Source organism: Podarcis cretensis (assembly GCF_951804945.1).
Source record: "Podarcis cretensis genome assembly, chromosome: 6".
Classification (NCBI taxonomy): domain Eukaryota; kingdom Metazoa; phylum Chordata; class Lepidosauria; order Squamata; family Lacertidae; genus Podarcis; species Podarcis cretensis.
In genome coordinates, this window is record NC_137175.1 from 78,897,809 (window position 1) to 78,923,433 (window position 25,625).

Below are 25,625 nucleotides of genomic sequence, written 5' to 3' on the forward strand. Positions count from 1 at the left end.
GCTAGACTTTGGATAATGATCCTTTATGTTTCCTATATTTCTGTCTGTCTATCTATCTATCTATCATCTATCTATCATCTATCTATCTACCATCTATCTATCTATCTATATCTATCTATCTATCATCTATCTCTTCTTCTTCTTTGGCAATCACTCGTAGCCGAGTAAGATTGTCTACCATGAGCATAGTCTTAACAGTGAGTCCGTAAGTGACTGTGGAGGCCAGTTCTGGATCCACACATCCTTCCACAATGAGGACATCGGCTTCCGGGCGGGAGTTGATCATGGTGACGGTTAGCACATTTCTCCCTATTTTCCTGAGCTTGAGCATCTTCAAAGTCTACGACGTCTTTGATAAAGGCTGTTCTCCAATTGGAACATTCGCAGGCTAGTGTTTCCCAATTGTAGGTGTTTATACTACTTTTTTCAAGATTTGCCTTGAGAGAGTCTTTAAACCTCTTTTGTTGACGACCAGCATTATGCTTTCCATTTTTAAGTTAGGAAGAGAGTAGTTGCTTTGGAGACAATAATCAGGCATCATGACCAGTCCAATGAAGTTGATGTTGAAGAATCATTGCTTTGACACTGGTGATCTTTGCTTCTTCCAGAGTACACTGGTCTTCCCAAGTGACATGTAAAATTTTTCGGAGACACCGTTGATGGAATCTTTCGAGGAACTGGAGATGGCATTTATAAGTAGTACATGTTTCACAAGCATACAATAAGGTTGGTAGTACAATAGCTTTGTAAACAAGCATTTTGGTTTCCCTGCGAACGTCCTTGTCCTCAAACACTCTGCACTTCAATTGGGAGAAAGCTGCATTCGCTGAGTGGCATCGATGTTGGTCCTTGTGGAAGACGCCTGTTCGTGAATTTGTTTTATGTGTGTAGATCAGTGCACGCTGACCAACGCATAGCATTTGCAGCATAATCCTACAACTATGCGTATATCTTCTCACACTTCTTCAGCTAAGCCCTCTGTAGTGTTGGTGACATTTAGTATAAAAACTCCTAAGCGCGACATCTGCTGGTCAAATGGAGAAAATTCAGCAAAGGAGTCGTGATATTGGATGAAGACCCAGGAACTTGTTTTCTGGCGGGTCAAAAATAGCGACAGCTGTTTAAGTAGTGGGCCACGGGAAATCATTCTACCTCCATTATTTTCATACGTAAATATGGGTCAACGGGATTACGCAGGAAAACATTTCCCTGGACTTATGAAAGAGGCTATGCCACATTCTCCTGTCCCTGCCTTTGGGATTATGCCCAACTCATTCACTGAGCTCAAGAAATGCTCAGTCTCAACAACTTAATCCACTGTGTGTGTCATTTAATTGGTGTAAAAGATTGCAACTGAGGATCAAGCATCCAAGTCCCACCCTTATAAGTAAGGCGAATAAGCTCTGCTCTTTAATTATAGGTAAAAGGGACTCCTTGTGACCCCATCTACAGTATGCATATAAAGCAGAATCATACCACTTTACCGTATTTTTCGCCCTATAGGATGCACTTTTTCCCCTCCAAAAATGAAGGGGAAATGTGTGTGCGTCCTATGGGGTGAATGCAGGCTTTCGGTGAAGCCTGGAGAGCGAGAGGGGTCGGTGCACACCGACCCCTCTCGCTCTCCAGGCTTCGCGGACCTCTCCGCAAGCAGTGGGAGCGCTCCTGCTGCTTGCAGAGAGTTGCCTGCGTGCTGAGTCATGGACGTGGAAAATCAGGCTGCGTGGGCTCCCACAGCTTGCAGAGAGCTGCCTGTTTGGGGGCTGGGGTCAGGGGAAGCTCGGGCGGGCCTCCCCCGCCCCAGCCCCGCGCCTGGGGGGAAAATAATTTTTTCTCCTTTATTTCCCCCCCCCCCAAAACTAGGTGCGCCTTATGGGACGGTGCGTCCTATAGGGCGAAAAATACGGTAAATAGGCCTGACTTTCCCCAATGTATCCTGGGAGTTGTAGTTTGTTAAGGGTGCAGAGTGTTGTTAGGAGAGCCCCATTCCCCTCCTAAAGCTACAATTTCCAGAGTTTCTTGGGAAGTGGTTGATTGTCAAACCACTCTAGAAACTTCAGCTTTGCGAGGGAATGGGCGTCTCTTAACAACTCTCAGCACCCTTAACAAACTAGAACTCCCAGGATTCTTTGGGAAAAACCATGCTTGCTTAAAGCGGCATGATAGTGCTTTAAATGTATTGTGCAAATGCGTCCTTTGTTTATTTGAATTTGCATATTTCCTTCCTCTGCAGAGTTTAAACCAGTGGCTTACAATGTAATCCTATACATGCCTACTCAAAAGTACGTCCGATTGAGTTTGGGAGTGGGGGGCTTGCTCCTCGATGTAGGTATAGGGCTGCAGCCTTACAATGTTGTAAAGCAGATTCGCCAGAGCGCACAACCCATCAAAGCTATCTGCTGAACGTCATAGCGGGTCTGGCCTTTGAACTGGGATTTTCCACGTCCATGACTCACACTCAGACTATACTTCCCTGGCTGTGGTTGTTCAGTGGTAAAGGAAATGCACTATTTTAAGAGAGTGCCTCTTGCTGCTCTGCAAGAGCCGCTGACGACAGTACTAATGCAGGCATATTGTGGAAGGTACCAGAAAACCGTGGCAAGAGCTGAAAGGGTGAACTTTACCTGAGATATGCACGGGAGCTCACTACAGTATCCTGTTTTGGAAGGCTATCCAATGAATCTGGCTACATTAAGTGTCTCCAGGGGATGAAACAGCTTTTTAACGATTTCTGGAAAAATCCAAGCAGTGAATGTCAGATTGTCCTTGTCAGGAAATATCTTGGCCAATTCATCAATGCATCTCATCTCACAGGTTTGGAGCTAAGCCTTGATTGAACATAACATATCCGCCAGCTAAGGTGCGATCAGTCCACGTGTCTATGTAGCTGTGTATGGCCCTGGACCAATTGTTTTCATTTATGAATAGTCTATCTTGCCTTCCCATATGTTTGAAGTGATGGGGGGGGGGGTAAATCAGCATTCCAATGGTGGGAATGTTGGAATAAGCATGGGGTTGCATAGCTGCAACCCTATGCACATTTACTTGGGAGTAAGCCCCCTTTGTAAGGGAACCGGGTGGCGCTGTGGGTTAAACCACAGAGCCTAGGACTTGCCGATCAGAAGGTCGGCGGTTTGAATCCCCGCGACGGAGTGAGCTCCCATTGCTCAGTCCCTGCTCCTGCCAACCTAGCAGTTCAAAAGCACGTCAAAGTGCAAGTAGATAAATAGGTACCGCTCTGGCAAGAAGGTAAAGGGCGTTTCCGCGCACTGCTCTTGTTCGCCAGAAGTGGCTTAGTCATGCTGGCTCCCTCGGCCAATAAAGCGAGATGAGCGCCGCAACCCCAGAGTCCGTCACGACTGGACCTAATGGTCAGGGGTCCCTTTACCTTAAGCCCCCTTTAATTCAGTAGGCTTCTTGGATAAACAAGTGCAGAAGAGTCAGCCTGCTTTCCGTCCAAGTTTCTTTTGCCCAATAACCACATGACACTCCCATCATTACACATCTTTATTTCCTTTTTTTAGGTTAGAAAATAAAGAACAAACAAAACAAAACAAAACAAAACACACACAACCCAATAGCATGTGAATATAAAAGAGCAAAACACAGAAAACTTGAGGGATGGGGAAGAGAAAAAGAGAGTTTTCATCAAATACAATCAAACTAGACAGCCAAATTGGCAACCAGCTGCCACTGTGTTCGCTAATAGAAATATTTTCAACACCGCAGTACATTACTGGCTCATTTTTTGAACGGAGTACAGAAACAAAAGCGCAACACTCTGACCTAAAAGTAAGCTTATTTGAATGAATGGAAGTAGAAAATATGGCACCTTAATATACAGGGCAGCACAGCTCTAATTCCAGAGCCAGGCGACAGGTTTTGTTTTGTTTTGCAATTCCTGACAGAAGCAATCGTTTAATTTCACACATCTGCATGGCACTGAATACACAGTTGTGGCACTGCACAAAGAAATGCAATTGATCTACAGGTTGGGTGTAACCTATCAGATGCTCAATGCAAGTTGCTGTTTTTGCAGCGGGTCTTGCGGTGTATGTAGGCAAGGTTTAGATTTTTGCAAGTTGCAGGAAGCCCACCATTGTAGCTGATATACACTGTGGATGTGGGCTGCAATTCAACAGGCTTATGCACGCTTGACCCAGCTGATCAAGTTGAGAGATCTTCATGTGTACAACGGGATGTCCCCCCCCCCCTTTTAAGTGCAGCACATCTGTTCTGAACAGTAAATGTGTGTTTAAACATCGTGGAGGTTAAAAATGTAGCTCGTATGTTTGCGGAGTGTTGGTGCTGTTAACAAAGAAAATAAACCACCACCCATGGCTGTGCACATAGGGACACTCTGGCTTCCAAGCCACCGCTCCAGTGGCGTGTATGTAACTGAACACAAGGTGACAGAAGAGGAGAAGACAGTGACCCAGAAACACTTCCCCTCCTGCTTTCGTTACGTCTTTCTGTTGTGCTGACTTCTCCCCGTCTTGCTCTCCGATTTCCCTGCAAAGATTCCCACCTAGCTGGCCTTCACAGGATTTTTGGAAGAGACCCAAGCTTGAAACTGCATTTTGGTCCTCATCTCTCCCTTGCGTTGGGAGACACGGGAACATTTCAGACTCAAGTACAGCAAGCAAAGCACAAGTTGTACGAGCCTGGAGATGTTCCTCTAGTTATGCCAGAATCTGAAAACTCAGCAAACAATTCCCTGCAGCCCTTGGCTTGAGCAGTACAGCGAAGTGATCTCAAAATGCAAACAAGTGTTGCTAAAGCAAATACATTCAAGGGAGCAGAGGAGAAAGACCTCACAAGCGAAGAAATGTGCGGATTGGCTTTGAATAGTTGGACCTACTATTTATTTCTTTTATTTTGGAGGAGAAATGTATTTTAGTTTAGAAAAGTGAGTTTGCGTGTGGAAAAAGTGAAGAGGGATAAGTCCCCCCTCCCTTTTCCCTGTCCTAATACTAGAACTTCAGGGCTATCCAATGAGGAGGAATGTTGGAAGATACAGGACCAGAAGTGTAGTGGTCTGCGGTCAAAGCCCTATTGGGCCCCAATAGGTTATCTTGTCTCCAGCATCCTAGAGGTACCCAATCAGCACGGAAGGGCTGCTTTTTAGCCACTGAGAAGAAGTCTTCTCATCCTTTGATTGGCTCCAATCAGCACAGAGAGGAGAGTCATCCACTGAGGATTGGCTATTAGGGTCTCTCTTGAGTAGGGCTGGGCGATATCTGGTTTTCAACATCATGATATATCACCGACTAAACATCATGATCTACTGATGTATCTTAATGTCATCATCATCATGTCTGAAATAAGGATGGAGCTATGCAGAGGCATTGGCTGGCTTCACGGGTTTTCCTACATTTTGCATAACGTGCACACACACACAATGATTCGTGATATAATGCCAGGTCAAAAATTATGAAACCGATACCATGATACGGACCTCAAACTGGTTTTGGACGATACATGCCTAGCCCTACTCTTGAGAAGGTGTGCGAGAATACCAAATTGTTCTGTATGCTCCAAAGCTAAGCATTTAGGAACACTGAAAACAAAAGGTGCTTCAGTTTCAAGGTTATGGTGCGCATGTTCCGATATGTACAATGGAACTTCAAGAAAAACACAAACCAAGTCCCTCCAAAATAAGATATTGCAGCACGGCAAATCATTTGCCTGTGTATGTGCACAGAACCTAGTAGACCTAGCTGAAGGGCAGCACGGAGAGATCTGCACAGATTGTTATACTGCATCCCTAATCGTTATTTATTGTATCATAATAAGATGACAGTATAATTATAGAACCTTGTTCACGATTGGCTGTGACTATCATGAAAGGACTTCTGAATTTGCTGCTACGCTACTGTTGAAGACAGGCAAATGGAAGGACTTCCTTGCATAACAGGTGGTTAAAAATATGGAAATCACTTCCGCAAGATGTAGTTATAGCGACCAATTTGGAAGAGTTCAAAAGGGGGTTAGCCCAATCTTCAATGAATTTGTCTATCAATGACCAGTAGTCATAATGGCTATGCTCTGACTCCAGCATCAGAGGTGGTATGTCTATGGATACCAGTTGCTTGGGAGCATAAGGGTGTTGTTGTGCTCATGTCCTGCTTGTGGATTTCCTATAGGCATCTGGTGAGACACTGTGAGAACAGGGTGCTGGACTAGACGGGCCTCTGGCCTGATGCAAGAGGGCACTTCTTATATTCTTACAAGCAACACTGAAGTATGGTCTGCTAATGAAGCGTCACACAGAGGCTTGCAAATAGCCACTGGCCTGCTAGCCCCTGATGATTAAGGACTGCTGGGGAAACTTTATGAAAATCGGTTCCTTCTTTCAGGTCGCAAATGCTGACACATATCGATGTGGTGAGGTTGGCAAGTAATACATTTTCCTGCGGACTTTCAACTTCTGCTAGAGGAGATGTATTAGCGACACTGATCACGCAAATGCACCTGTATTTCTGGCATACTCGTATCTTCATGCGGGTAGTTTGGCGACTGGCTACTGAGCGAGGGATAAATGACAAAGCCAACTGAAGATATATATATACCTGTAACTCAGGACAGCATTTGATACGACAGATGAGGTGGACAGCGGTCCACAAAAGCTTAGGCCGCAATAAATTTGTGAGTTGTTAAGGAGCCACAAGACTATTTGCTGTTTCTATTCCAACTGAAGGTTTTTGCATGCTGAGCAGAGAGAAGGAATGCTCTACCAGACCTCTACCAGACCTTTTGCAGACACAAACTCCGAATAAGGTACGCCCTTCTCTGTTTAGCTTACCGTTTGAATCGCTGGGAAGCACGTCAAGCATTTCCTTGCATCACGTCCTTACATTTTGCTCTTGTGATTAGCATAGTTTGGAAAGCCAAACTGAGAAATCATGATGTTGGAGTATTTCAAGGGCATGTAGCCATAGATACTAACCAATTTATTGAGGCAGTAGGACCTCTGGAGTAAGTGCTCTGCCCGATGCCACATTCCAGAATAGCCGCTGTTACTCTCTTTCTCCAAATTCCTGATGTCGACTGGCTTCACAAACATGCCTGGGGGCTTCCCAGTATGTTTGGCCACTAAGAAATTCATGGCAATATCATCACAGTTCTGAGTCTCGTCTATCATGGCGTGCACAGCTTCAGGCTGTTTTTGAAAGAGTTCGAGGTATTCACTGCTGAAGAAGGCAGCTCCTACGAGAATCATGGAATACTGGTCTCCGTTGCCATTGCCAGGACTCTGCAGTTCAAAGCTTCCGTAACTGTATATCCCCGAAGAGCTGGGCAAGTGCTTTCGAGGAACAAAACCCACTATCTGATCTGGGAATTGCTGGAAAGAAAAAGAAAATATTATTATACGACGTTTCATTCGGAGCTTCGTTCCGAATGATCACAGAGGATTCTATAATCAATTGGGAAGAGACTAAGCAGAAGAATTGACAATAAACTGCACGCTTTCATGCACTGAATCAAAGGGAAATGTTAACACAACGCCATCTGATTAGACTTCCTAGTGGGTACAATTCACAAGCACATAAAATGGGCAGATACTAAAAAATATTTAGGGTTCCTCCTGGCTGGTGTTCTTGACACAATAGTAGTGCTATAGTGGTGGAATTTTTCTGCTTCAGTTTGTTCCGAGATGTTTTCCCATTGTCCAGAGGGGATATAGAGCAACAAAAGCAGGCAAAATTCAGAGTTGTAGCCAAGGGGGGGGGGGGAGGGCTAGCCGGGTTTTTTGTCCCAGGTGAAACCTCTAGAAGGATGCCATTGAAGCTCCCACTCTCTCTCTCTCTAAGATGCTGATCTACAAAGCTCAACCTAATCCACTATCTCCAGCCCCCGTTTGACAGACTTGCAATCCATTCGCTTAAAGTAATATTTTTAGTCTCTTGATAATTATGCTGTTTTAAATGTGCATATTTGACTTCCTTTAGTAACATTTTCTTTTGAAGTTTTTTTTGTTAACTTAAATGTGCATTCTGTAGTTGACCTTCTTTGTAATGCTCTATTTCAAAATCTTTAAAGATAGTATTTTAGTTTCCTGCTAATTATTCCTGCTTTGAATGTATACTTTATAGTTGACTTTCTCCTGTAACGTTTTATTCTAAGATTGTTTTATTTGATGTTTTAATGTAAGTTGTAAACTACTTTTTGAGATTTTTTTCTTAGAAATATAAAGCGGTAGACAAATGAAATTAACAGTCTCTGGGGATCACTGCTTTTAGGAATATGTGAAAACAAAAATCTTTTCCTTTCTGAACTATGTCTTTCTACATTCCTTGGTGCTTACTCCTAGCTAACTACGCACCCTTAGAGAAATACCAAAAAACATTATAATAATTCAGTACAATTAAAAACAAGGCATGCAAAGCAAAATGCAGACATTACCTGCCAAATGGAGAAAGCGAAAACTAGGTCATGGGCGCTAACTAGGGTATCATCATCCATCATCAAAACAGCTGAACAGAGGGAAAATGCATTTTGATGAGAACACACATTTAAAAAGGCATTACTAAGCAAAAGGCGTATGACAAATTAGAACAATATTCACTGTGATTACGCTTGCTTGGGTGGGGGGGGGGGACAGAAAACTTTGCTTGCTTTTCAGGATGAGAGATGAACCACAATCTAGGGAACGTTTTCAAGGCTCAGGATCTTGCAGACTTGGTTTGAGTGACGTCAACAAAAAGGGGAAAATCCCAGGGTGCCCAAAATGAGATGCGGAGTTTGCTGGTGCTTCCCGAAGGTGAGCAGGAGATGGTGAAACAGCCCCTTGCATGCTATTATACAATAGGGGGGCAGTTCTATATGCACACATCCTTGGGACTACAACTCCCATCATCCCTAGCTAGCAGGACCAGTGGTCAGGGATGATGGGAACTGTAGTCCAAAGAACAGCTGGAGACCCAAGTTTGGGAAATGCTGTGTTAGAAGAAGCATGTTAGCAACCGCTGTTAAGGAGTGAGTGAAAAGCAGAAGACTGGAACTGGGGAGAGGGAGTCAGGATAGGTCAGTGCAGGAACTGTGAGGGTGCTGCGGAGGAGGAAGAATTGACAGTGTCTCTCTGTCACATAAAACAACGACAACATAAGAGCTCTTAGGCTTAGGAATGTTGACCTTCCAGGGCTGGTTCACAAGTGCCCGTACAGCGCTTAAGTTCTCATCCATTGCTGACACACAACTGAATGTGCAAGCTGCTCTGTTGGAAAAAAAGAACAACAGCACCTGCGTTTTAGGCAAAGGTGGAAAAACAGTCCATGGCTTGATCTGGAATTTGGCTCAGCAAAAATTCCAGGAAATAGGGTTGCTTGCTTTTTTCCCCGTTCCGAGGCAGATTCCAAAATCCAGAACAAGTTGCCTGGTCTCTCCACCGAGGACATCAGTAGAATGAACACTTCTTCCAAATTAGCAATAAGGGGGCAATCTCACTGGAGTCTTCTTCAAGAGTCCTTCAATCCTACTTGGTACCTAGAACGCTACAGCTGAAGGCACTAGGGAAATGCCCTAGAAACTAGGAGTTGGATTCCACTAAGTTGTTCCCCTGCCATTAGCCCAATGGGGTTTACCTCCCCACCTTCCCCATGCCCCGCTCAAAAAAACTTCGGGGGATAGAGAGAATCTCCAAAACAGCACATGGGGGAAGAAAAGGGAGTTTGTTCCACTCACGCTGATGGCAGCATTGGTTTTAGTGCAACGTCGAACTCCACCCTACATAACCACAGAGGTTCTGGCACCTAGCCCTGTGTCAAAAAGGAGGATTCGAACTACCAACCTTATGGTTGGCAAACCCAAGAGGCTTGATGGTTTAGACCAACCGTGTCCCAGCTTACTTCATAATGACAAGCTGGAGAAGTTAATACAGTTAGACGAGTCATTTTGTAGATCTGCGACATCCGTAGTTTTAGGTGATGTATGGAAATTCTGTTTGCAGAATCTGATCCGTGATTGTGCATTCACCCACAGAGGTTATCGCTTGATGCTGTAGCCATCAAGTGATGAAGATGCATGGTGAGAAATAACACTTAGCTGTAACTCCCCCCCCGCAAACTGAGAATGATGGTGTAAAGCAGTAATAGTTGCTGGGGTGGGGGAGAAGAGAAACACACCAATAATTACCTTTTGTTTCCAGCTCGGGAAAAACCTGAAACCTATTCCTCATGCGATTTACTGTCTGTGTCTTGAAGATAACTGGGACGGGGTGCGGTCCCAGGGAGTTCCAAATTTCCTCAGGGGCTTTCTCTCCAATGTTATTCCACACAACAATCACTTTGTGCAAATGAGGGATAGCTTGGTAGTGATTCAAAAGCTTCAGCAGAAGGTCGGTTCGATTGTATGTCTGCATAATGAGAGTAAAGGAATCCGAGGCAATCTGGCTCTGAGATTTTCTTTCCCTCCGCAAATTGAGCATTTTGTCTTCCTTAATATTTGGCAGCAAAGCAGTTAACGCACCTGCCACAAGGAGCAACAACAGGATCACAACAGAAGAGAAGTGAAGTAGCCGGACCCCCATAATTCTTCCGGGTAGTTTACAGGTGTGATAAAACCTTTATTTTAAAAAAAAAGTGAGGAAGGAGGGGAGTCAGTCAGTCATGGTCAAACCTTGCAAAATACAAAATTAAAATTGAAGGGTTAGTAAAGTCAGGTGGATTTTGACAAGTTAGTGGAGAATTTGCTATGGGTCTTAAATCACATATCAATGTTTCTGAATGTTTGACAATGTTTTGTTTTCTCCCCCAGCTCGGACATAAGCAGGCACTCAATATAAGAGGTTTTGTGATGTGACAAACAGTAAGGTTGGAGAGCCACCAAACTCCATGTAAAATTGATTCCTTCTCCATTCCTATATACATGAACCCTTTGTGCCACTAGGGCATCATTGATCTGTGCTTTTAGGCAAATGTAACAGTTCCAATCCAATAAAAGCAGAACAATCCAATTCAGGTGTGGGAATTGAAACTTCAAAGGCTCATCGATGAAGACACAAGGCAATTCAAAATGAAGCAATAGGCATATGGAAACATATACACTTGGACGGGGGGGGGGGGGGGGAAGAAAAACCAATAGGAAAAAATGCCAAAGTGAACAAATGTCACCTGGGAGAAGAGCAGTGGAATGAGCCAACTGTTTCATTTGTATCGTCAGAACAGTACTTGGCCACATCAAGGATATATGCTAAGCAGTACTCTTAAGCCTAGCCCTGAGCTGGTCCTAGACACCGAGTTCTCAGAAGATGAACCAGGCACTTTGTGGACCAGAGAGGGTCTCCTGGAACCAGTCTGGAGGTCCCTTTTGAGGGAGCTACTGGGTACCACAATTAACCACAATCCCTTGTGTCTCAGTGAGAACGCAAGCAACCTTTGGTTTCTGTGAATGTTAGATGGAAGGCTCCGCTCCCAGAGCTAATATGAAGCAAAGGCATGCTGTGAAAGCCAGACGAACAACAACTCAATAAAGATGGAACTTCTGAAAGCCCTATATGTGATGCTCCCATCACTGACTTATTAACTCCCATAGTTGTTTAAGGATTGGGACTGAACTGAGTTGCAAGCTGGACTTAAACTTCTCAGAGCCATTGCTTCTTCATTTGGAATCCTAGGAATTTCAGAAACCTGAAATCTGTAGCACCTGGGAGGGGCTATTTCAACTCGCAACCTCCATCTTGGCATTCAGCTGACCTTACGGATACTACATCAGTCAAATTTTTGTATTTTTAAAAATATCTTCATTTTCCCCGTTCCCTGGTCACCTGCTGCTTTGTGTGACATCTTGCCAGATAAATAGTTCTGGTACATTCTTGTGATAGTGTCCTTAGTCCTAGTAAAGGTATCGCCCAACTGTGGATTTTGGAGTTATTAGTGATAGTGTCCATTAAGATTTAACCGATCTCTGCTCCTATTCCTATACACCCCAGCAACAAACAACTAATTCACAGTACACACCACTGGTGTGCTCACAATGGGGTTTCAGTGTGTGGGTTCTTGTTGCTGTGATTTTAGCTATTTAGCGGTTTATAGGATCAGGCCATCAGTGACAACATCTCATACACAAACTGAAACTATGTTCTGCAAGGCAGCAGTGTGTTTAGGAACACAGATTCCCTTTCTTTACATAAAAAATTATCACATATGAGTACAGATCTGATATTGAGGCACATAAGAAGGGTTCCAGGAGGCAAACTACGATTCAGTAGCGCAGCAGCAACATTTCCTATAATCACTTCCTAACATTTATAGCAGCATTTTTCTCCCTTCTTCTAGGAGTTAGACACACAGGCAATAATTTAATTTCAAAAAAGCACTTACGTAAAGTATTTCAAAAGAGGAATAAATTTGTTGCAAGAACTCACCTCATTCCTGCACTGGCAGCTTTACAATTATTAGTTGGTGTGCCAGGGAACGGTATTTTGGAAAGCCTTTAGCTCTGTTGGAAAATGAAATAATTCACAATAATACATTCTTGCAGGTGGGCTTCTGCGAAATCATCCAGCAGGCAAACATGTGGGCGACAAATTTGCTAATGTGTGTACTGTGTGGTTAGCTGTCCTATTTCTCTTTGATTGCGGAGAGAAAATGACTTGTATCTTCAGGCTATAAAAACCTCTTATTATTTCCACCTAATGTATGCAGCCCTGCTATCATTTATATGTAAGTCCCACACATTGTGCAGCTAAGGCTGCAATTTTATACATTTACCAGGAGTCAGTCCCACTGATCTCAGGGGGTGTTATTTCTAAGTAGGTATTATAAGGCTGCACAGTAAATATACAGTTACAGCCAACTATGTTGAGGATAACACTTCTAGCTATAGTGCAATCCCAAGTGAAAAAATAATTAGCAATGTTCATAAGTCATGTTAAACCAGGGTTGCTGTCTTATTGTGGACTATTCTTCACGTGCAACGGGCTGGTGTATGCTAACCAGTGTTAGAAGCTCAGATATATAAGCTAGGTGCCAAATGGCTTCTTAAACGAAGGTTAAAGGTAAAGGTAAAGGGACCCCTGACCATTAGGTCCAGTCGTGACCGACTCTGGGGTAGCGGCGCTCATCTCGCTTTATTGGCTGAGGGAGCCGGCGTACAGCTTCCGGGTCATGTGGCCAGCATGACTAAGCCGCTTCTGGCAAAACAGAGCAGCACACGGAAACACCATTTACCTTCCCGTCGGAGCAGTACCTATTTATCTACTTGCACTTTGACGTGCTTTCGAACTGCTAGGTTGGCAGGAGCAGGGACGGAGCAACGGGAGCTCACCCCGTCGCAGGGATTTGAACTGCCAACCTTCTGATCGGCAAGGCCTAGGCTCTGTGGTTTAACCCATAGCTCCACCCGCGTCCCAATCACCAAAATGTAATGTCTAGTTGTTATTTTGGGGCCAGACGGCTCGAAAGTTGTATTTTTCAATATGACTTTTTGGTTCCTGTTCTGATTGCGTAGGTAAAACATGACATAAGATTTCTACAGGATGTGTTGCTAGTGTGTGAAAACAGGCAAAATCCAAGGACCCCCAGGCCTGCACCTCCAGATGGTAGAGATATCTGGCGCCATCTTGGCGCCTGGCATCTTCACTTGGTTGCAAGTGGCCAATAGGCAGGGGCAAAATGAGCCTGGTGAATTTCAAACGCCGACGCTAACTAATCCCTCCAACATGGGGGGGGGGGGGGACAGTTAACCCTGGCTTCCCGTCACATCTGAATCTGGGTCTGCAGTTTGCTGCTCCGGAATAAGCCAGGATTCGTCAGCCGACAACAAACAAGATTTGAAGGCTAGTCATCTATGCTGCCTTGGTAAAAGTAAAGGTAAAGGGACACCTGACCATTAGGTCCAGTTGTGACCGACTCTGGGGTTGCAGCGCTCATCTCGCTTTACTGGCCGAGGGAGCCGGCGTACAGCTTCTGGGTCATGTGGCCAGCATGACTAAGCCGCTTCTGGCGAACCAGAGCAGCACACGGAAACGCTGCTTACCTTCCCGCCGGAGCGGTACCTATTTATTGACTTGCACTTTGAGGTGCTTTCGAACTGCTAGGTTGGCAGGAGCAGGGACCAAGCAATACAAACCACAGTCCCAGGTTCAGACATAAACAAGTTGCCAAGCTTAACAGCAGCTTTCTGGGCTGTTTCTCCTACTTGCGCTAGGAAAGCATCAAAGTGAGAACTATCAAGTAGTTTTCACTAGCACTTTGCTCATGCACAGAAAACATGGTAATTCTAGCTTGTGATGTACTTATAGCCCCCCCCCCCATTTCTGTCTTCCCATGTCTCTATCTCAACTGCTTGCTTTTTGGATGATTTTATTTTATGCTGAAGCACACTCAGTGCCCCCCCCCCAAATAGGTGCCAGGACTCACCGTGAAGTTGCTACAGTAAGTGCCACACTTTTTAACAACCCCCACAAAAAAGATGTACCTTGGGTTACAGACGCTTCATGTTACAGACGCTTCAGGTTACAGACTCCGCTAACCCAGAAATAGTACCTCGGGTTAAGAACTTTGCTTCAGGATGAGAACAGAAATCGTGCTCCGGCGGCGCGGCGACAGTGGGAGGCCCCATTAGCTAAAGTGGTGCTTCAGGTTAAGAACAGTTTCAGGTTAAGAACGGACCTCCGGAACGAATTAAGTTCTTAACCCGAGGTACCGCTGTACTGCATACATTTGAGCACCCCCTAAAAAAAAGTACCGAGTACACTATACCTTGAGATAACCGTAGTCTCATTTTCAGGGGGGCTAAATATGAGCGGCAATCGCACATAGGTATGCACCACTACTAGAGTAGTGTAGAACTCAGATTGATCCCTTGTTTTGACAACCCTTTTGGTATGATCTTAGGCAATCTCCACTGAGAAGCTTGTTCCCTGACCTGCGCTGAGCTCATTTCCACAGAAGTGTGCTTGCAATCATTTATTTATTTTTATTTATTGAATTTATATACCGCCCTATACCCGGAGGTCCATCATTACTAAAACACAGCTCTATTTCCAACTTGCAGCCTGGAACCGTGCATACTTTGGGAACGAGGCCCCGCTGATCTGAATGGGGCTTGTTCCCAAATGCGCACAGATGGGTTCAGGCTATCCAGATGTGAATGTGGCCAAGCCCAAGCGCACCTAGCAGGACACAGCGCTGAGCAATCCCCTGCTGCAAGATTTGGGCTTGTAAAGCTGAGATCCCAAGGGGCTGCTTGCAGATGCAAAATTGCTAACGGGTTTTGCTGGGCTGCAGGCAAAACAGCATTCAAGGGGGGGGCATGCACACTTTGGGATGGGGGGGGGAACCACCAACCCCCTTTCTACTGTTACAAAACCTTAAGCAAAGCAATAGTTGCAAGGGCGGGGGGCGGGGAGTAATGAAAGAGCATGGATCCTGCAGGCAATGGTGGTGCGGCTTGGCTACCTGCCAATAAAGAGACCCGCTGCCTGATCCTAGGAGCTGTTCAGAGCAGCACCACGTGCAATATGCAGGCCATCAGCCCATTTCCTTGCCTTGTAAAAAAATAAAATAAATAAAAATCGTCTCCCGATCTACCCGCCCGCTTAGCCAATAAACAAACACCGCCAAGCGCACACAAACACAAAATAAGCCGCTAGGAAGAGGCATTGCATTTGATGCAGAAGATCTTTCGGTCTCTTCTTCCACGGTCTGAACATGAAACGCTGCTTCTCTCCCGCATCATTCCCACACCCCGGTTAGGACATTGTGCCGCCGCCGGCCTCGTTCGCGTGTTGGCGGCTTCACACGGTCGCCTAACCTGCAATCGACGGGAGCCAGGCCGGGATTTCACATCGTCGGGACAACGGAGATTCCGGGCGGCTGGCTCCCGAGGAAGCGAGGGCACGCGCAGCCCCGCGGATCTTGAGCCGCTCTCCCGGTGAATCAGCTGCGATCGCAAACATCCATCGCAGCGCGAGAGGAAGGCGAAAGGGGCTGGACCAAGACCCGCGATCTCTTCCCTTTTGGGTGCGTTGTGCTTCCTGTTGGAAGAAGATCCCGCCTCTTGGAGAGCGGGATCTTCAGAACTGAGTCTTCGCCTCTCGGTTATTTGTTGCGATTTTCCATTTCAGCTGTCTCTGATGGATTCCGGATGTTATTAAGGGCAGCGCGCTTTTAGAATCGCTAATGGCTATGGGGGTTGGAAAGAGTGGCGTTAGATTTTATTTTTTAAAAATAAACACTCGATTTTGAAGTTGGGTGGCCATCTGTCATGTATGATCTGTTTGAGACTGCAGCCTAGCAAATCACTAAGAGCTTCTTAGGGCATTGCCGAGGGTTGGATTAGATGACCTCGGGGTTCCCTTCCAACTTCTACAAGAAGAGGTCAAAATAAACTCTTAGTGATTTACTAGGCTGTGATCCTGCCGGATTTGCACGGTGACCCTTTAAGGTGCCAAAATACTGGCTCCCAGTTTAGGATTCTGTGTACGCGAGTTGGGGCAGAGGGTAGAGATGCCTGTCCCCCATTTTTTAAACTGTTGAAGGAACTATTCATATACAGTGGTACCTCGGGATGCGAACGGGATCCGTTCTGGAGCCCCGTTCGCATCCTGAATAGAACATAGGACATGACAGCGCGCGCACGGGTCGCGTTTTGCTGCTACCTCGCATGCGTGTGATGTCATTTTGAGTGCGCATGCGCGAGCGGCGAAACCCAGAAGTAATGCGCTCCGTTACTTCCGGAATGCTATGGAGCGCAACCTGAAAGCGCTCAACCTGAAGCACATTCAACCCGAGGTATGACTGTAGACTATTCACATAGCTGTACCAGCTCCTGCCAACCTAGCAATTTGAAAACACGCCAGTGCAAGTAGATAAATAGGTTCCACTGTAGCAGGAAGGTAAACGGCGTTTCTGTGCGCTCTGGTTTCCGTCATGGTGTTCCATTGCACCAGAAGCGGTTTTTTCATGCTGGCCACATGACCCGGAAAGCTGTCTGGACAAACACTGGCTCCCTCGCCCTGAAAGTGAGATGAGCGCCGCAACCCCATAGAGGCCTTTGACTGGACTTAACCGTCCAGGGGTCCTTTAACTTTTAGTGCTCTGCTTCACTTTGGAGGGGTGAGGTGGGTTGCAATTAGCTGCCTAAGAAGCAAATAGGTGGGCTGGAGAAAGAGGAGAGATACTGCAAAGCTGAGGCCAGAGGGACACATTTAGTTCTGTTCCAGTCTTTGGGACTCCCCTGGTATCAGAAAGGGGGAGCAAGATCAGTTGGGGTGTCAGTGCAGTCCTATGCTCACATTATATACATATATGTGTGTGTAACTTAAGCCATACTGTATAGCCTAAAGACATCATCATCATCATTATGAATCACTCACATGACGTGGTGCACACACACCATTCGAATGGCAATACCCATCAACTTTTTGGGGGGTTGGCTGTCCCATTCAAATATTTTATTGGGGGCCGAAGACCCTAGGAGTTGGCTCCTCTGTGATGGGGGATTCTTTGTATTCTGTTGGAAGCTGCCCAGAGTGGCAGTCAGATGGGTGGGGGTACAAGTAATATAATAATAATAATAATAATAATAATAATAATAATAATATCAACAACAACAATTCCTCTTCACCCAGACCTTGGTCTAACTAAGCAGTCTGTGGCCTTCTTTAAAGCTGTGTGTTGGAGGGTCATTGCTTCTTTTATGTATTTTTGTGGTTGTTGTTTTTTTACTGTAAACTTCCTTCTGATGCTCAGGCAAGGGTGGTATATAAATCTAATTAATAATTATTATTATTCACGGCCAGGAACTAATACTAATAGCAATACTAATAGTGGAAAGGTCTCTTGTAAAGAAGCAGGCAAAACAATGGAATACAGTGTTATAATAATAATAATAATAATAATAATAATAATAATAATAATAGTTATGAGTTTGGGGCAGGTTGGAGAACTTATTGTTGTTGTTATTGTTATTGTTATTGTTATTGTTATTGTTATTGTTATTGTTATTGTTATTTCCAGGCCCTGACTAAACTCCAGCCAGCCCCTCCCACAGAGCGAGAAGCCCCGCCCCCTCTGCTCCCGCTCTCCGCCCCACGTGACGCGACTCGGCCTCCGCTCCTACCGCGCAGGCTCCGTAGCGGCGCCTCGGTCCGGTTGTGCCGGAAGTCTCCCTTGGCGGAAGGGGCCGGCTGCTGGGCTCACCTGGCAGAGAAGCGAGCGCGCAGGGGCCGGGAGGGGGGCGCCTGCCAGCCAGCCAAGCCAAGCCGAGCCAGGCCAGGCCTCAGGTCCCGCTCCCCCTCCGCCCGGCCCGCGCGCGGCCCGCCACCCTGGAAGATGCTGCCTTTGTCCATCAAGGACGACGAGTACAAGCCGCCCAGGCTCAACCTGCTCCGAAAGCTCTCGGGCTGGTTCAGGTGAGGAGCGCGAGGCCGGGGGAAGAAGCAGCCCGACGCGCGTCCGCACGCGTGTGCGTGGGAACGCGCGTCGGAGGCGAGCCCAGCATGAGGGCTTGGCGGTATGGAGGCTGCCTCGGGGAAGGAGCGAGGCTTTGCGCTGTGTGAGGGGGAGGAGGCTTTGCTTTGGCAGGCCTTCTTGTCCGGGATGTGACCCCCCCCCCCAGGGGAGGTGGAGATACAGGTGCATGGGGGGTGGCTTGTAACTGACGCTTGGGGGGGGAGGGGCTCCCAGCTAGCCAGCCTGGTAAGGACGTGGGTGGGGGGTGGCCACAGCTGGAAGGCACCCCCACGGTCATCTAGTCCAAGCCCTGCAGTGCAGGACTATTTTGCCCAAAGTTGGGCTCTCGAACCCAGGACCCGGGGCGTAAGAGTCTCCTGCTCTAGGGACTGAGCTGTCCCAGAGTACCAGCTTCTCTTCTTCCCTTGAGAGAGGCAAGACCCTGGCCAGCATCGCTTCTTGGCTAACTCTCTTTTTCACCCTCATGCTTTCCTCCTCTAAGTTCGCCCTGTTTCCTGCCCGTCCTTTAGGTCGATCCTGTCGGACAAGACGTCAAGAAATCTCTTCTTTTTCCTCTGCCTCAACCTCTCCTTTGCCTTCGTGGAGCTGCTGTATGGCATCTGGAGCAACAGGTACCGGGAAGGGAAGCGAGGGAGGATGTGGGAGAGGCGGTGCCTGTTCAGCTCCGCTGCGCTACTGCTGCCACGTCTCCCTCTGGCTGGTGCTGAGGAAGCACCAGCGCTGGGTGTGTGATGATGGCCGAGAGTGTCATTGGCCCTGGGAAAAGAGGGTGTGTGTTGGACTATCTCATTCATTCCTCCTCCTTGGAAGCCTGAGCAGCCAATGTTTGTTTTATGGGAAGCGATCTTTTTGGTACACGTTGTTTTAAGAGCAGGTTTTAAACTTCAGGAAGAAAAGAAGGCAGGGAGGGTTTCAAGAGGAGGAGGTGACTGTACTAGGGGTGGGGAAAGAAATTTTTGGGAGGCCTTATCCCTTTTTGGCTGGCTTGAAGGTTTTTGTTGGAGGGACTGCTTGCATAACCGTTGCCTCTGAGTACAGTGGTGCCTCGCAAGACGAAATTAATTCGTTCCGCGAGTTGTTTCGTCTTGCGATTTTTTCGTCTTGCGAAGCGCGGATTCCCTGGGTATTAACGGTTGTAAGAAAAAGGAAACAAACTCGCAAGACGTTTTCGTCTTGCGAAGCAAGCCCATAGGGAAAATCGTCTTGCGAAGCAACTCAAAAAACGAAAATCCCTTTCGTCTTGCGCGTTTTTTGTCTCACGAGGCATTCGTCTTGCGAGGTACCACTGTACATGATCTGCTAGATTTGGTACTCCTGAGGAGTTATGCAGTGTACCCTGTGTAGAACGGTTGCTATAGTAAGATCAGGGAGAAAATGCTGCAGGATAAGGAAACCTTAACTGGTCAGGTCCTGTAGATTAGATGTTGCCAAAGGCAAAATGTCAGCATGCTGTTCCTTGAGCTCATGAAGGCGTAACTTCTGCAGCTGTAATGATGCTGTAGTGGTTCTTGATTGATATGTAGGCCTTTATTTTTATCCGGCAAAATTTGGGAAAGTTGTTGATAGTTTATGGCACTTGTATTCTCTTGTGGAAGCCATATAATCAATCACTTATTTCTTAAGAAGCTGTGTCCTTGTGTCCTGTACAGTGGTACCTCGGCTTACATATGCTTCAGGTTACATACGTTTCAGGTTACAGATTCCGCTAACCCAGAAATATTACCTCGGGTTAAGAACTTTGCTTCAGGATGAGAACAGAAATCATGCCGCGGCGGCGTGGCAGCAGTGGGAGGCCCCCTTAGCTAAAGTGGCGCTTCAGGTTAAGAACAGTTTCAGGTTAGGAACGGATCTCTGGAACGAATTAAGTACGTAACCAGAGGTACCACTGTAGTGACCAAATGGATGATGCCAGTAGCTTATCAAAGCAAATCAAGTACACTAGTCTAAGAGCTGGTTCACACATGGCTTTCCCCCTTCTGTAGACAGAGAAAGCACTGTAGGAAACCCCTGACAGATAATTTGGGAAGTTATGGCAGCTTCTGAACCTGTCAATATATTGCAGAATAAATACAAATATCATACTTGGCACATACTGTTATATACGTGTTAAGAAACACATGTATGTAGGAGGAGGTGTTAGTGCTACGGGCAACTGGGGAACGGGCAAACAAAAGGCCTTTGAAAGAATTTCCTGCATTTAACCAGTACTGTAGAGAGAGAATGAAGTACAGTGGTGCCTCGCAAGACGAAAATAATCCGTTCCGTGAGTCTCTTCGTCTAGCGGTTTTTTCGTCTTGCGAAGCAAGCCCATTGATGGTTTAGCGGATTAGCGCTATTAGCGGTTTATCGGCTTTTATCGGCTTAGCGGATAAGCGGCTTAGCGGCTTAGAAAAAGGGGGGGGGGAGGAAAAAACCCGCAGGAACTCGCAAGACATTTTCATCTTGCGAAGCAAGCCCATAGGAAATTTGTTTTGCGAAGCACCTCCAAAATGGAAAACTATTTCGTCTAGCGAGTTTTCCGTCTTGCGAGGCATTCGTCTTGCGGGGCACCACTGTATCGATACAACTTATTCAATATTTATTAGTTTGGGCTGCTTTTTAAAGGTTTATATGCATGAATAGCATGGGTTCCCTTCATGTTTGTGCCCTTTAGAAATGTATTGGTGGCAAAGGTATTTGCAGTTCAGAGCCTGATGTTATGAACAGCAGTTGGATTACAGAACCATGCCGGTTTTTGACAGCATGGACACCTTTCAGTACAGAGAACTCTGAGAGATATTTGACCATGTATCTGTTGCAACAATATACCGTATTTTTCGCTCTATAACACGCACCCAACCATAACACGCACGTAGTTTTTAGAGGAGGAAAATCCGTAGGCATGCCACCCATAGGCATTCCCTCCATAACACGCACAGACATTTCCCCTTACTTTCTAGGAGGAAAAAAGTGAGTGTTATGGTGCAAAAAATACGGTAGCTCGCCCTAAGATTTTAGATGGAAGGCTTTGGCACTCTTATGTCAGAAAATAAATTGTTGTGACTTAAAATCAATATATAAACCACGTATGCATGAGATAAAGGTAAAGGGACCCCTAACTGTTAAGTCCAGTCACGGACGACTCTGGGGTTGCGGCGTTCATCTTGCTTTACTGGCTGAGGGAGCCGGCGTTTGTCCGCAGACAGCTTCCGGGTCATGTGGCCAGCATGACTAAGCTGCTTCTGGCAAACCAGAGCAGTGCACAAAAATGCCGTTTACCTTCCCGCCAGAGCGGTACCTATTTATCTACTTGCACTTTGATGTACTTTCAAACTGCTAGGTTGGCAGGAGCAGGGACCGAACAACGGGAGCTCACCCTGTCTTGGGGATTGGAACCGCTGACCTTCTGATCGGCAAGCCCTAGGCTCTGTGGTTTAGACCACAGTGCCACCTGCATCCCAATATGCATGAGATACTTGCAAATTACTGCTAGAAACCTATTGGTTCCTGTGATGGGTCTGAACCCTGAAGCAGACTTCAACATTTATTCCACTGTGATGAGCATGGCAGTGTCCTCTGGCAAGCTTGATGAGCTGACTGCCTTCCTGCAAACTTGGACGTTGTGTAAGTGAGTGGGGATTACCCCAGGAGTTGTGCGTTGATCCCTGCCATCTGGAGCACAAAATGGGGAAGTGGGTGTTGGGTGCTGTTGCTTGAAGGCGTTTAGGGCACCTTCAATCAGCAGAGCTCAACCCAGCTGCTCTTCACTGACGCTTTCTTCAGGAATGGCTTTCATCTATGACCAGCAGTCATTAGCTGCCTTAATAGTCCCCTATGCATCCTAGCACCTTGTAGTATGACAGGCTATCTTTGTATGCATATAGTCTCTGACTTCTTGGTATCTTTTATACTCAAAAGCTTGGTATCTGTCAGGCCCCAACGCTGTTAGAAGCTGCTCTGTGAATTTTTGCATTACTGTGTCTTGAAGAGCCCCATTTATTTTTGTAGCAAACAGTATCTTCATAATAAATGTTTAAATATTGCTTCTTGTGGGTGGGTCTTCTGTGAATACTAGGAGAGATGAGGTGGGTTAAATCTAACTTATGGTTATGATTAGTGGAAAGCTCATTCTGACAATTTAAATAGAAACACACAATTTCAGAACGAAAATATTTTATGAGCCACTGGGAATGAATTTGTTTTTATGATAGTCTTTATTTTCTGTTCTTTAGTCCAGAGACTTTCAGAGAATGCCTGCAATTCAAATAAACATACCACATAAGATACCAGTACATGGTGCCTCTGGTTGCAAACGGGATCCGCTCCGGAGCCCTGTTTGCAACCTGAAAGGAATGCAACCCGCGTTTGCGCATGCGCGGGTCGCGATTCGCTGCTTCTGCACATGCGCGTGACGTCATTTTGCGCGTCTGCGCATGCGCGACCGGCGAAACCCGGAAGTAACCCTTTCCGGTACTTCTGGGTCGCCGCGGGACAGAACCTTGAAAAGATGTAACCTGACCCGAATGTAACAAGAGGTATGACTGTATCAGAAATATGTAAAACCAAGTAAAACTCAAAGCAGTTAAAAGATCTAATGTTGGTACTTAAAGGCCTGGGCAAGTAAGATGGTCTTATTCACACAGTGTTAAAAAGAATCTGAGTGTGCCTGGGGAGAGCATTTCACAAGCAGGGTACAATGGCAGAAAAGACACATTTCCCTGGTCACTCGCTGCCTCCCTACACAAGGCAGGGGAAGGTCCTCTGAGAATGCTCTAAAATCTTTGGGAGCTTCATAAGAATGCATTCTGCTAGTGTTTCTGAACAGCTGATGAATGCTATGTACTTCAGATGCTTTTACGGAGTAATGCTAATATAAATACAGCTTAAGTTAGAGGAAGGTTAACATCACTTAATAAAACGACTCACTCCAGGCAGACCTGTTTTGAAAGCTGTGCTTCCAAATTTAGGATAAACTACCATAGGAGTAATTATTTTCTGGGGTGAGTAATAGTTTTTACTTGCCAAATTGTTCCAGATGCCGTGTGAGACACAGGTTTACATTCCTGGGTAGGCTGGTAAATTTTTTTATGGAGTTGGTTCCCTTTTTTATTTAGTTCTTAGATTGATCCAAACCTACCTTCACTGATAAATCAGAGAATATGGTTGTTTCAACATGCAGATTAATAATAAGGAAAATAACCATTTCATTGGAGCTGAACTTGCTAATTCTTTTGAGCCTGCTTGTTTCTGGTGTTGAAGCAAACCAGTCAACAGGGACTTGTTGAACTGCTAGAAAAATGAAGCATTTCCAAGCAGTGACAGTTGTGGATATTAGCATAGGGAAGCTATATCTGGAGATCTACCAGATCATATCATGTATGACTGGATCCCCAGGAACAAACAGTATTTACCTCATTGGACTGTGTGAACCGGTCCACTTAAAATAGATTCAATGTAGGATTTATTTTTAACTACATCAAAGGTAAAATTTATTTTACTGGTTCTGGTTTTTTTAATAAAAAAAAACAGTTGCGGGTAATTTTGAACATATTTTGGCAGAAAACTGATTCATTACTATAACCCAGTATCATTATAGCTATGTAGATAGGCTAGACAATTTCTCACCAGTGGATTGTAACAACAAGTGACTGTAAAGCTCTCGTTAACATTCCTGATTGGAATTTCAAATTAATCCTGCCTTTTACCACCTGCTGAAGACTTGTCATTAAATGTGCTTGATCAGGAAATAATTTGCCATGAATCGGTGAACACATACATTTTTGAACTCCTCCAGGTGTTCAGGAATGGCTAGGTGAGGCTATTGCCTTGCCTCTATTGTGGGGAAAGTGTTGGTGGCTATGTTATACCCTCTGATTTCATCTGAATGTCTTATCCAGGATAGACTACAAATATTTTATCCATGATTTTACTTTTTGTCACAGTACACTTAATTCCTTCCTCTGGCTAATAAATTAATCATCTTGTAGTTCATTGTACTGAATTTTCCCAATGTTTTGTGCATAAGATCTATTAATTAGTCTCACTTCTTAATAGGTTCTGATGGGATAGAGTTTTTGAATGAACTAGATACCATGTAAATGTGTATTAGCAAGAAAACAATAAGTAAAAACTCCAAAGGAACGCTGGCTTTTGAGCAATCCTTGCGCACAGTGGAGTTGCTAATGGAACTGACCTTGAAGCATTCAAATGTGCTATAACTTCTGGTACCTAACCAAATGTTTTCTTTGCTTTTCCAGTTTAGGTCTAATATCAGATTCTTTTCACATGTTCTTTGACTGCACTGCTCTGTTAGCTGGGCTGGCAGCGTCAGTAATTTCAAAGTGGAGATCAAATGATGCCTTTTCTTATGGGTAAGTAGAAAAAGCATAGATGTTCTAAGAAACCTATATATTGCCTCTAATGCCTGATGATAATAGATGACAGAATGTCAGCATACTCTAATCAAACTAAACAGGGCAGTGTTGCGTTTAGGAATTGTACTGAAGTGGGCTGGTGGAATTAGGCTGTAAATATTTCTATTGTACCTATTGTACTACCTTTTTAGTAGGAGGGCCAAGTCTCAGACACTTGAGAACTTTTCGCCTTTAATGTTAATGAAAATATGACTCAAATTAATGTCAGGCTGTTTATCTGTTGGTTTGGGTACACTTTCCCACTCTCAGGGACATGTGCAAGCTTCCAGAAATCCGAAGCTCTCTCTGCTTAGGGTACACAATGAATGTTTAGTGTGGATACAAGTTGCCTTGAAAATCTGACTGGTGCTGTGTTGCTCCCAAGGCTTTCTGTGGGTTGCACCCCTGTTAGTTCCTGGCTTCCTGATTGTGGTTTGTTTGGGAAAGTGCTGGCTTGGATGCAATGCTAAGACCGAAGCCTCCTTTCTGTGCTTGGTGAAAGGAAGAGTGAGCTCAGAGTGCTTGGTGTACCAGCTAATCTTTCTAACTATGGCTTTGCATTATGCACCCATGCTACCTTTGTGTCATGATGCCTGAAGGACCTCTTCAGTTTCATGCTTTGCACATGTGCATCATGTTTGCTGGCTCATGGTAAAAAATTGATTTGTATCAGTAGCTGTCTGGCAGGCCACATCGGGCCCAATATCTTTTCGGCTTCCCTGAACTTGGCACAAACCCTTCTGAGGACCAAAACAGATGCTCACATCTTTGATAAACACACATGCCAATTTGGCTATACAGTGGTACCTCGGGT

The 25,625-nt window shown here is 45.4% G+C and overlaps 2 protein-coding genes and 1 long non-coding RNA gene across 5 annotated transcripts in view; 2 read left to right on the forward strand and 1 right to left on the reverse strand.

Moving 5' to 3' along the window:
- Positions 1 to 481: 481 nt before the first annotated feature.
- On the forward strand, positions 482 to 10,127 carry LOC307218946. Of its 3 annotated transcripts, none has more exons than XR_013840169.1 (4): positions 482 to 726; positions 2,669 to 2,860; positions 7,815 to 7,890; positions 8,627 to 10,127. It is a non-coding gene; the product is annotated as an uncharacterized lncRNA (long non-coding RNA). The 3 variants fall into 3 exon arrangements; XR_013840170.1 differs by having other exon boundaries at positions 2,669 to 2,814; XR_013840171.1 differs by lacking the exon at positions 2,669 to 2,860.
- Positions 3,495 to 15,914, reverse strand: EXTL2 (exostosin like glycosyltransferase 2). The gene is made up of 5 exons (XM_079981684.1): positions 15,757 to 15,914; positions 12,365 to 12,438; positions 10,135 to 10,562; positions 8,407 to 8,477; positions 3,495 to 7,345 (listed from the first exon to the last, which is right to left on the reverse strand). The coding sequence occupies exons 2-5, from the start codon at positions 12,367 to 12,369 to the stop codon at positions 6,854 to 6,856; spliced, it is 996 nt and encodes a 331-aa protein (XP_079837810.1). The 5' UTR covers positions 12,370 to 12,438; positions 15,757 to 15,914; the 3' UTR covers positions 3,495 to 6,853.
- A 2,201-nt stretch (positions 15,915 to 18,115) lies between these two features.
- Positions 18,116 to 25,625, forward strand: part of SLC30A7 (solute carrier family 30 member 7) — a 33,587-nt gene continuing 26,077 nt past the window's right edge. The window contains exons 1-3 of the mRNA XM_079981639.1: positions 18,116 to 18,358; positions 18,929 to 19,030; positions 24,656 to 24,769. Of these exons, the coding sequence (XP_079837765.1) occupies positions 18,279 to 18,358; positions 18,929 to 19,030; positions 24,656 to 24,769 (296 nt within the window). The 5' untranslated portion in view covers positions 18,116 to 18,278. The remainder of the gene's footprint in view (positions 18,359 to 18,928; positions 19,031 to 24,655; positions 24,770 to 25,625) is intronic.